This window comes from Hyalella azteca, unplaced genomic scaffold (genome assembly GCF_000764305.2).
Source record: "Hyalella azteca isolate HAZT.00-mixed unplaced genomic scaffold, Hazt_2.0.2 contig2691, whole genome shotgun sequence".
Lineage (NCBI taxonomy): Eukaryota > Metazoa > Arthropoda > Malacostraca > Amphipoda > Hyalellidae > Hyalella > Hyalella azteca.
The window spans coordinates 5,001-17,785 of record NW_025932956.1 but is presented as its reverse complement, the minus strand read 5'-3'; the positions used below and the strand labels follow the sequence as shown (position 1 = coordinate 17,785).

Sequence of the window (12,785 nt, the reverse complement as noted above, 5' to 3'; positions counted from 1 at the left end):
GAACCTGTAGTTTACATGTAACACGAACCTGTAGTTTACATGTAACACGAACCTGTAGTTTACATGTAACACGAACCTTTAGTTTACATGTAACACGAACCTGTAGTTTAGATGTAACACGAACCTTTAGTTTACATGTAACATGAACCTGTAGTTTACCTGTAACACGAACCTGTATTTTACATGTAACACGAACCTGTAAATTTACATGTAACACGAACCTGTCTTATATATGTACATACCTGGGACTGAGTCGTAAATGCAGTTTCAATTATTCTTAGTATGCTGATTGCCGTATCTAACGTCGGTAACTTGTAGCTGGATGTTGTTGCTAACTTCATATGCTTTCGTATATAAATATAATTAGTAGCTATAAAATTTAGGACAACATTTAATTCTTGAATTTAAATTAATTTCGTTACTGAATTAAGCAGTTCCTTGTTAGAGAATCTTGAGAAGGAAATTGAACTGAATTTAACGAATTTCAGCTTCGTTTCGATATTTTTCTGACCAAACTTTTATTCTTTTTTCGTTCAACAATTGATTACATGGGTTAAATTACAATATAAGGTGAAATATTTTGGAAAAACTATGGAAATTTTTAAAAAAATTAAATTTCCAGCACTTAAACATTCAATACCGGTGAGTTTTGGTGTAAAACTTATAGCGAGGAGTAATCTACTTCACACTTTCTCGTTCACTTTAGTCACCGTGTTTTATCAAGAACTCCTTAACTCTACATCGTTTTGATCCACATATGGAACCTTTCATATTCTATTAAACGTACCGCCACGTTTTTCTTTCTGAAATAAAATGAAACTCTAATAAAAAGTTTATTTGAAGGTAAAAGAGATAAAAAACTTTGATAATAAGTTTATTTAAAGGTAAAAGAGAGTTCAACCGTGCAACACTTATGAACATCGGGGCGCTGGAGAGCGTGAAGCTGTACCCCTACGACTGCCTCGTCTTCCACGACATCGACCTGCTGCCTGAAGACGACCGCAACTTGTACGCCTGTCGTGAGCAACCTCTGCATCTGAGCGTCGCCGTGGACACCCTGGGCTACACGTGAGTACAACAATGTACAGTATAAATTCTAGGTGAGTGTCGCCGTGGACACCCTGGGCTACACGTAAGTACAACAATGTACAGCATGAATTACAGGTGAGGCATATAATCTTCACCAGAACTACAAGTGAGTCTTGCAAGTATACAGCATGAACTACTTGTGAGTCACACAATCTACATCAGAACTACATTTGAATCTTGCAGTATACAGCATAAACTACTTGTGAGTCACATAATATACACCAGAGCTACAAGTGAGTCTTGCAGCATACATCATAAATCACACGTGAGGCACACAATCTACACCATGAACTACAAGTAAGTTTTGCCTTCCAGCAATGAACTATATTGAAAATATTATCTGATATTAACACAACAAGTGAGTCACGCCATCCAACAATAAACTATAGCAAATGATATTATCTAATACTAACACTGCAAGTGAATCTCGCTATCGACCCCATCCACCTACAACAGTAGTGGATTTTTTACTTAGCCAGCAGTAGTCACGACTTGATCAGTTTAAGATGAGCAGGAAATAGTCTAAGAAAGATACGACCAGAATGTTATTATCATTCAAACAATTCGCAGGATGACCCTATTTCTCAAGATAAATTTTCTCTAGGTTGCCATACGAAAGTATCTTCGGGGGCGCAGGCGCAATCTCAGTGGAACAATTCCGGCGAGTGAACGGCTTCAGCAACAAGTTCTGGGGCTGGGGCGGGGAAGATGATGACATGGCCAACCGCATTAAACACCACGGGCTGTCCATCTCGCGCAACCCCGCCAATATCTCACGCTACACCATGATCAGGCACTACAAGGATAAACCCAATCCTCACAGGTTTGACGAACAAAACTGCCCTCAATTTTGTTAAGAATTCGAATCTTAGCTTGACAAGTCGTCAAACTACGAGTGCGTTGCGTTTGGGACCGTGAAATCCAGGCTCACTTCGTGCATCGGTCCGTTTCTACTATCGTAATCGTTGTCAAGTGATCTCTGTTCCTCTGTTGGTTCTCAGACAACTGACGCTCATCAGGTGGCTAATTAATTGCTACGGACGACTGCTGGCCATCACTTATTATCACGTGGTACGGTCGAAAGCAGAAAGCACTTATAGAAGCAACAACTGATCGAATAAGTTATGACCTAGTTGCTTCTGCATCCTTTCAAGTGACGCGGTAGTGCGCGCGAAATTCACGGAACTAGATTTCCATGTTCGGAATTATTTATTCATCTACATAAAGGATATGTAAGTTGTTTGTGGAATGCCTGGAGTACCAATCGACTGAAAAAATTATCAGAACAACGCTTGCGTCGAGAAAAATACATAGATGGTAAGCAATGAATTATCAGTTGTTCCAACGAGGTAATTGTTTATTCACGTATTTTGGAAAATTTCTTTAACAACATCAATAGCAAATTATTAGCTCCATTTAAAACGTACATACAGTGCCGGAAATGGCTATACGACCACCCAGTTTTCTCCAAATATTTTTTCTTGCACAAAAAATTATGGGATTCTAATTATACGAGGTTAAACTACGTTTAAAAACGGTTCCAAGGCTATGCGAAAAAAATAATTTTCTCAAAATATATGAGAAGAAATTATGAAAAAAGAAAAACCTAGGTGGAAACGGTTATAAGACCAAGATATTTTTTTTCCGTTTGTGGATCACATACACTCATTTTAATAGGCAATCTCACCTCCTTCCGCCATAATTACCTCAATGCATCTTCTCCCCACGCTATTTACCATATAATCCAGTGTCTTTTGAGAAATTTAATCCCAAGAACGAAGGATAGCCGTGCTCAGGTCACTCACAGATTGAAACTGGCGCTCATTTTGGTAAACATCCCTCGCCATGATACCCCATAAGTTTTCAATGGGTTTGAGGTCAGGACTTAGCGCCGGCAACGGCAACAGAGTAATAATCTGCTCTAGGAACCACATGTTTGCCGATTTTGAGGTGTGAATCGAAGCATTGTCATGTTGGAAAACATATGTTCCCTCATGTTTCTCATCGGCAAAAGGGAGAAGTTGGTAAAACATCGTGTGCTTGTAAGCCTCGGAATCTTGTCTCCCATGTAAAATAGCTAGAGTTGATTTTCCCTTTCAGCTAAGCGCCCTAAAAAACCATTACCGAACCAACACCAGATTGCCGCTTGAAAAAAAATTCAGGCTCACGGCCCAGTGGTGCCAATAGCATTGCCATCCATCTGGATCATACAGATTGAACTTTTTTCATCACTGAAGGTAATCATGTGCCATCCCTTACCAATAAGCAAATATTTTTCAGCAAATTTTTGTCGGTTGATAATATGATTTTGTTGGAGCACAGGGGCATTTTTTCCTCGTCATGTATTTGAATTTCTTCGAGTCATGCAATGTCTGACGGATGCGTCGTGCTGTCACATCAACTCCAGTGGCCAATTTTATAGAAGTAGAGGTAGCGCAAGTTTTAGAAGCCTCAGAAAACAGTCTCCTAAGATCCCTGTCGGTTAATTTTGGGGTTGGTCAAGTGTGCTGTTTTCACCCGTAGCCGCCCGGATTAACAAAAAAATTATTGTGCAATGGGTTTTGAGCGTTTTTAACCCATTTCGATGTCCCGTTGGCTTCTATATATACTGCATTTCACAAAGCCGAAAACTGCGTCTTCTCGGCCTCAGTGAGTCTTGTCACATTTGGCATATTTTTTACTTCGAAAAAATATAAGTGAGGACACTGAACTACACCAGAAGTACACCAGAAAGGCCCTAAAGGACGAAAATCAATATCTTCTTTATATTGCTGTACTTTTTAAAGTGGAAATGTTACAGAAAGATACCAATATGGAGAAAAACCTATCCTGGTCTTATAACCATTTCCACCTAGGTTTTTCTAATTTTCGTAATTTCTTCTCATATATTTTGAGAACATTATATTTTTCGCATAGCGTTGGAACCGTTTTTAAACGTAGTTTAACCTCGTATAATTAGAATCCCTTAATTTTTTGTGCAAGAAAAAATATTTGGAGAAAACTGGGTGGTCGTATAGCCATTTCCGGCACTGTATATACAGATTTTGTTATAAAAGGAGACATACGTGCGATGACAGGAAAGAAACGCTAAGGTATCATCGGAGTGATCGGTTCTTCGCTTAGGATTAAAAATATAAATCGGTTATTAGCTAAGGAGACTGTGATACTAGGAGGTCACGTTAATGACGTTTGTTCTATCTATAATCGAAAATATAATTACAAAACAAGGATGCCATCAAAAGCTTGCCAATCCTTACCACTTTTGTAAGGAACCATTATGTACGAAAGTGACAACTGTTATTGCGAATCGGTGACATTCGCATGCATCGTCTGTGTTCAAGCCTCAGGTACTCTGTTCCTCTTGCTCTAGTTCCAGTCGATGCGCCCAGCATTATGTTGCAGCTTATATAAATATATAGTGACCAGACACGGAACTAGAAGTAATATCGTAGCTCGACTTCCAGACTCTCCGCTTTACATAATTTAGTATATACTTTAAAAGATTCTGTACTCAAAGCGATGTTGCATCTCAGGTTTGAAATGCTGCGCTCGGGCAGGAGCCGCTACGCCTCAGATGGACTCAACTCTTTGAAGTACCGCGTGCTGGACGTACAGCTGCGCAGACTGTACACTTGTATCTATGTTGAGATCCTAAATACATAACAGCTGGCGTAAAAATGTTGGGCGCGGCTCTTTTCATAACATAATTTTATTTATTTTATTGATTTTCAGTGGTTTAATTATTTTAATTTGTTACAAGAACAAGTCTGCAGTACATGTCGTTGTGATGACATCAATTTCATTTAAATATAACGTAATAAAATTGAATGAGAATATATTTTTCAGTCACCTTTCTACGTTTTGTGTGTGCTATTTATTCGTTATGTGCAGAATAATATTATCACGAGCACATAGTCGGCACTATAGAACTCTGCATGAGATGAAAATGGAAAACAACGGTAGGAAATACGCCTGAAATTAATAGATTTATTTTTCTTGCTCAGTATGACCTTATAATGATACTTCTATCAAGGCGGTAGAATGATCGAGAACGTATAGTAACGGATAACAAATGATTAAAATGAACGTGTATAAATGTATGTATTCTCGGGCCCTGACTGAACCCTTGCACAAACACTGGGTAGGCTCGTACGCAAAGTTCATTTAGGTTTCTGCTCAGTGTAAGAAATAACAAGCCCCGAGAGATATCGAGAGATAACAAGCCCCTGAGAAGCTTGTTATCTCGACTGGCTTAATTTGGACAGGTCAACCCCTATCAAGCTCTCATGAATCGATTTAGTTAAAAGTTCGGCAGCGGTGATATTCATGAAATGGGGTTTTACAAAATTCGAAGTTCCTTCGTACGAGGCGTATTTCTAGCGTAAACGTAACGTACGTTCAAACTTTTAAAGTTTTATCGTAAGTAACGTTTTTGAGTTAAGCCGCCGCAGGACTGCATGCGGTCTCCGTTTTGCGCAAACGCGCTTATAGTATCTACATTTGTTATTCCGATACGTTATCTTGCCAACTCTCACAGTTTGTCCTATTTGTAATTGTCATAAGCAACCTGGTGTCATCCGCGAATGATGATGTCGAGGAGCTGCTCACTTCCTTTCCAGGGCTTACATTTTAACACCAATTCGAGCGCGCGAAACAATTAACGAATAAAATTTCAAGAGAGGTGCATTAGAATTGAAATAAAATTTTGCATCTTCCCATACCTGGTTATTTTAAACTGTGCAGCAATCGGAAATATTTTTATCCTCAGTTAAATTCTTAACATGCTGGGATTTTAGAAATTTAAACTTCGAATCACAAGCCTTGGATTAACACATTTATTTTTCTCGTTCAAATTAGCGAGAATTCATGTTTATTTTATTGAGATTTTAGGAGGTTGTGGTGGTTCGATGAATCCGTCGGAGCTCACACTCGACGCTACAAATTAAAAGATTAATATTGTTAGATTTACTGAGATATAAGAGATTGACTGTTTACCTAAAAATCGAAAAATAAAATTATTAAGATATAAATGAAATTGTTTGAACTTGCAGAACCATTTATATAACTAGTTTATAAGCCGGCAGCCGGCCATTTAGAGTGTATGTGATGCTAAGACTACTGTAATCGAAGAGCGTTCTTCAGATAGTCTTTTTTTTTCTTGTAGGTGTTCTTCAATAAGATAAAATCGTTACTCCATCCCTGAGGTAGAGCGACTTCATTGTAAGACCAATAATTTCGTTGTTTCATGTAGTGCTTCAGTTCAAGTTTGGACCAGGTGCAATGAATGTACTCCACAGAGAGTGTTTGTAAGATTTCAGAAAATTGTCAACATAATTCATGAACATAAAATAAACACACCAAATGTACAGTATGAGAGAATACTGGCTCTTAAATTTCATGGAATATTGTAATTGTTAATAGGTTTGGGAGTGAAACGAAAGATTGCTTTACATGTAATAGAAGATGTATCGTATTCACGATTTACCTAAATATCAACTTTGTCCCACGGAATGGTTTTGAGGACCTCCAGCTCGAAGCCCTTGACATCCAAGCTGAAGTAGTGCACAGTCGTCGCGATGAGTGCCAATAGCAGGGAGTAGATGGGCAGACACTGAACTTCGATGACGTTTGTCATGTTTAAGGTTAAATCCACGTCATTGCTGCTTATCTTCCTTAAGTTGAATTGCTGTTCAAACATTACCTGCAGGAATAATGTGTGCTGATTGCATTTTGATCGAATCAGTCGGATTTATTAGCAATCCAGCCATATTAAATGTATCGACCGAGATTGCTTCCATTTCCATCACTGATTTTAATGAATGGAGTTTGATCAAATCTTCAAATGAATTCGGAGCTTGCAGTTAATAAATAAAAAACGTCATTTAAAGGACTCACGGAATGAGGATACGGCATCGTGCTGAGACAAGCGCCCACTGTCCAGGCCATCCTATTCTTCTTGTGCACCAATTTGTAGTTTTTTGTATCGCCTTCGATCAAGAGGCCTCGCCAGCCCAGGGTCTTCTCGAAAACGAGAGAGTTGGAGCGCGTTTCCCCATCAAGCGCTCCACACTCGACAAAGAATCCATCGTGCTATTGAAAAATTAAAAGATAGATTATTACTTCAGGCTGCATTCATAATATTCGTTGCGAACAATTTAGATTTTTATTCGGACTAAAGGCAGGACGATGGCATGAGATGGAAAATGAAAAGCGTTGACGGTTTGGGTGACAGCTCCGCAATACAACCTTGTAGTGCTTGTAGACGAATTACTTATTTGGGTCGGAACAATAGAATCCAGCACCTACAAAATGACTGTAATATACAATGACTGTAATCTCAAGCTGAAAAGTGTTACTTTCATGTAAATATATATTAAGATGAGCCTTAAATAATATGGTTAGTTGTAAAATATGCAGACATTATAAGTATTTTTCTGAGATCATTTCCAAACAATAATGTAATTTATCATTGTTGTTGTAAATGAAAGCAATAATAGTGCAGTGCCAACCTGAAAGATGATTCTGAACAGTTCAACTAAAAACGAGTTTCGTTCTTGGCCTTTATATATGTTACTCATCTCAAGGCCAATGAATTCAATTCTATATCCTTTTTTAAAAATGATTCTAGATTATATATCTAAAAATATAATTTCAGGTACAGGTAAAACCATCATTCCGAAACGGCAAGTATCGTCATTACAGGCTCGAATGGATTCTTGATATATATAAGAGGACGGAATATTAGAAGACAGCTAAGTACAGGTAGCCAATTACGCAGTGCGCAAGTACTGCTAAGTAGACGTAACTCAAAACGGTCTATAACTTAACTTATAAGATATAAATGGCAAACCTCTCTGACTTTCAAAAAGACCAAATTGTGGGGCCCGTATGGCAGGGTAACGTTAGTGTGAAAGAAACTTACCGAATGCTTGACGTTTATAGAGGTACTGTCTCAAAAGTAATGACTGTTTTTTGAAGAGAAGGAAAGACGCCCTCAGTAACGCACAGGTCAGGCCGTAAGTCGAATTTGTCTAAAGCCCCGTCCACACGTTCAAACTTATCGTCAGTCCTGCATGTCATGCCAGGTTTGACAAGACGGAGCGTGTGGACGCTCAAAGTTTGACGTCTCGCATGACGTGTGGGCTGAATTTGAGGTTTGACAAACCTGGAAAAGACGGACGGGCGAGACCTTTGGGTTCATGCAAGACTGACGATAAGTTTGAGCGTGTGGACCGGCAACCGACTATAAGACAGTTGGTACCTGAATCGAATTGCAAGAGACAATCAAACCCAGTTAAAATTTAGGGCAGGGAATGGAGCAGGCCGTCGCTGGCTGTAGAGCCGACGTAGAGACACGAAAGAGTCGCGATAGAGCAGAAATGTCCGCATTAGAGACATTTATGCTCGCGCGGCTACGTCAGCCGCGTAAAAGTGCTAATTAATCTCTGGGTACCTGCCCAGATATGCTTTGTCCTGCCGACACGCAGCCCNGCAACGGACTAAAAAGGAGAAAATAAAATACTTCAAAAAACTTTAAAAAAAAACACGTTTTTCTTGTGGACTAAAAAGTAGAAAATAAATTATGGCTCGCCCCAAAAAACGTGGGTCGGGCTGTACGTTCACCATCAAATTTCCAAAATTCGCGTGTTGTGTGCTTTTCGCTTTAATCATAAATCTGCCCGACACGTTTTTTGGGGCGAGCCACAATTTATTTTCTACTTTTTAGTCCACAAGAAAAACGTGGTTTTTTAAAAAGTTTTTTTTTTAAGTATTTTATTCATGCATATATACGGATCAAATTACTTACCGCTATGAGCTCCCGCTCTGCAAACGTCGACGGCAGTTCCGAGAAACGAACGCAGATCCTCCACGTCGTAGTCCACGCCTTTACCAGCTTGACCACGCTAACACCTTACCGCCCTAGCCTCTTTGAACTACATAACCTTAATATAGCACAAATGACTCGCCATCATCTAGCAAATCGAGGAATAGCTATATTTGTGGTTGAACTAGGTAGATATTATTCGTATGCACTAATTAAAAAAATGAACACTGTAGATATTCGTATGATTCAGTCAGTTGAAATAAATCATTTTTAGAGCAAAATTTGTCTAGTAATTTATCTTATTGCATTAGCTTTATGTCATTCGATAGTTTGATAGGAAAATTGACAACGTAGGTACTCAAATCATTAGTCTGCTTAATTCGCAAGTTCACCAAGAGTTTTAAAGCAAAGAAAGCGCCAAATAAAATCACCATATCTTCAATGAAAACGTTTCGGAGACCAGCACCGAAACGCAGGGAAATTCTATCAATTTTATTAACTGATGATGGAGCTAGTTTAAAATTTTCATTGAAAATATGGTGAATTCCGTTGGTATTTTCTTTTCTTTTACATTCATTGTTATGTATCGTTTTCTGTACATCAAGTTAGAAAATTTTCTCATGATAAACTGATACATATCTTGCTTTTGAAAAGTGTGGAAGAGCGGAAACATTTCTGTTTGCGTGTTAAAACTGGGAAAGCAATTAACATTCTTACGTGATGCAAAGTATTAAAATAATGACCTGATTAAAATATCATATCTGGCTACAGAAATTGGCTCAAAATATCGTATATTACGAATGAACTAGATAGAGGATGGAGTTCATTCTCCCGCCACTGTTTCCAACTCTTACCCCACCTCCCTCTCTCAAAACCCCCCTTGTAATGCACGGCCTGGGGGGCGCAGCCGTAGGCCACTGATTTTATACTTAAATAAGCGCTGGAGCCAACGCCCAGCTTCATCATGCATTAACTTTACTCAGCCTCAGAGCTAGAAGCCGCAAACTACGCTTGAATTCCGTTATCCAGACAAGCGAAACACAGCTGAAAGATAATTACGCCGTAGGTCTTCAGCCAATGCTTAAGCATGCTCGCACATATGAGTGGTTGAACAGTACAGTTCTAGCTAAGCTGAAAACAAAGAAGGAAGCATACCAGCGTTATTTACAGACTCGTAGCGATGCTAACTATAACCTATACGCAAGAGCTCGAAATCAAGCTAAAAAAAGCTGTCGCACCGCAGTAAAAACCTTCGAAAAAATATTGCAGAACATGCAAAAAAGAACCAGAAAGCCTTCTTTTTGTGCGCTAGCTCGAAGTGCAATATAAAGGACGGAATTTCTGATTTGAAAGTAAATCAACGAAAGATATCCTCCGATGAGGGCAAGGCTAACGTTCTTAATCAGTTTCTCAGTAGCGTATTCACTGAAGAGGAATTGAACAGTATTCCAGCTATTGAGGAGCACCCAGTCGGCTCTAAATTGCCAAGTTTTGAAATACGAGAAGATGTTCTCAAAGGCCTTATCGCTGTAAATCCAAACAAGTCATGTGAACCAGACGGCTTCCACCCCAGATTACTCAAAGAGTTAGCAACTGTCCTAGCCGGCCCTTGGACGTCATTTTTCGAAAAACTTTGAACGAAGGGATCTTGCCGGCTGACTGGAAAGAAGCTCAAGTGACACCATTATTCAATAAAGGTGTGACAAAAGCTGCCTGAGCAACTATCGCCCTGTCAGTTTGACAAGTGTCGTTTGCAAGGTAATGGAATCTGTTGTGAGGGATCGATTGATAGATCATTTGACTGCTAATAATCTCCTATCAGACTGTCAACATGGCTTTATTGCCGGGAGATCCTGCGCCACTAACCTCTTGTCTACTCTGAACGAATGGACCCGCCTGCTGGATGAAAGTGAGCCAGTAGATGCAGTGTGCATCGATTTTGCCAAGGCATTTGACAGTGTCCCACATGAGCGGCTGTTGCGGAAATTGCAGTCTTTGGGAATGTACTCAAATGGATCAGAGATTTTCTAGTCGGGAGACGACAACGTGTCAGTAATAATGGGTCCTTATCAGACTGGGCTTCAGTGCGCAGCGGCGTGCCACAAGGAAGCGTTTTCGGGCCTGTTTTATTCGTTGTGTTTATAAACGATCTGCCAGAAGCTGTGTCTAGCGTGTGCTCGATGTGTGCTGACAACACAAAAATTTATAATACAGTGAAGAAAACGTCGCAAAAAGTACAGTTACAATGTGATCTTGACAGGCTGGTTGACTGGGCTGATAAGTGGCAGCTGCGTTTTAACGCTGACAATTGTAAAGTAATCCACCTTGGAAAGAATAATGAACAGCAAGATTACAGTATGAGAAGACACGGTTGCAACGACAGAGTGATGATGTCGAAGTCGACACTCGACAATGGAAAAAGATTTGGGAGATAATATCGACAATGAGTCGACATTTTCTAAGCATATTGAAGATCAAGTTAATAAAGCCAATAAACGACTTGGACTGATCGGACGCTCTTTCGAGTTCCTAGATGCAGAAGCGATGAAGCAGTCGTTAGTTGCTGTCGTGCGCCCGAACCTAGAGTTTGGAAACGTCGTGTGGACACCGAAACTTGAAAAGGACAATAATTTAATAGAGAGTGTTCAAAGACGTGCAACAAGAATAATTCCGGGCTTGAAAAGCAAGTCTATGAGGAAAGACTGAAGATTATGAAGCTTCCAAGCCTCAGTTATTGACGTCTGCGTGGGGAACTCATTGAAGCATACAAGTATACTCATGGCTTATACAAGGTCCCAGAAGGATTACTAGAATTTGAAACAAGAACCAATACCAGAGCCACGGCTATATAAACTAAAAAAACTGCGTTGTAACACATCCGCGCGATAACATTTCTTCTCGCTTCGAGTCACCGACATGTGGAACAGCCTCCCTGATAGCATCGTTGACGCTCCGAGTATGAACGCCTTCAAGAACAGACTAGCCAGAGCTGCGTGCCCGGAGCTGCCAGGCTCGGCCAGAGCTGCATGCCCGGAGCTGATTTACTAAAGTAAATATAATTAAAGTAAATAATTATATTTACTGTCCATTGTCGTTATCAGTAAGCATCAATAATTTTTGCGTAATCTACATGTCGTCGTGCTGAGCTGCGATGAGTTTTGACTATGAATTATCTAGAGCCGCGTTCGAGTCTCGTTTGCCGCTCAACGTTTTTTCAATGAACTGCAGATAAGGTCAGTGTGATAAAATATCTCAACAACTAATCACTGTTCTCCGAATTCGATTGCACTGCAATACTGAGTATGTACGCAACTGTATGTCAATTGGTTGGACCTCTATGGATGTAAATGCCTAGCAGCATGGTTAGAATGGAATGCCATTGTCAATTCATACAACCGAAATATTGTTTAATTTTTCAACCATTTTCAAAAGCGTCGGTGAATAACGATGTGGCAGCGTTCCTTATTAAAGAGATTACTTAACAGTATTGTTTTTTCTGATAACCATCGATTTATGAGCATTATTGTCGGCTACGTCTTGCATTATTTCTGCGGTAGTAAGCGAGACAAGTTTTTTAACACAAGTTTGAGTCTTTTTTATGCGCGTTGTATTCAGCGAATTACAGAAACAGGTATTGAAAATGTGTAACGTATAAATTCAATTGTCCATACTTTCCTCCCGCTGCTGAGGATGGGGGGGGTATTTTAGCGCATTTTCTCATTTCTGGAAAAAGGAGCTATTGTGCTAGCCATGTCCGTCTGTCTTCAAGTTTTCGACGACGAGAAAATTCGCTCTCTGTCACTGCAGTGGGTACTGAGTTATATTTTTACCACATTGGCAGGGTCGGGAGGCTGCCCCGGATACGGATTCG

General features: G+C 39.7%; 1 protein-coding gene across 1 annotated transcript in view; it reads left to right on the top strand.

Moving 5' to 3' along the window:
• The window catches only part of LOC108682097 (beta-1,4-N-acetylgalactosaminyltransferase bre-4-like), a 12,805-nt gene extending 8,053 nt beyond the window's left edge, over nt 1-4,752 (top strand). Inside the window, exons 5-7 of the mRNA XM_018171209.2 lie at nt 885-1,068; nt 1,694-1,912; nt 4,623-4,752. Of these exons, the coding sequence (XP_018026698.2) occupies nt 885-1,068; nt 1,694-1,912; nt 4,623-4,752 (533 nt within the window). The remainder of the gene's footprint in view (nt 1-884; nt 1,069-1,693; nt 1,913-4,622) is intronic.
• The last annotated feature ends 8,033 nt before the right edge of the window (nt 4,753-12,785 follow it).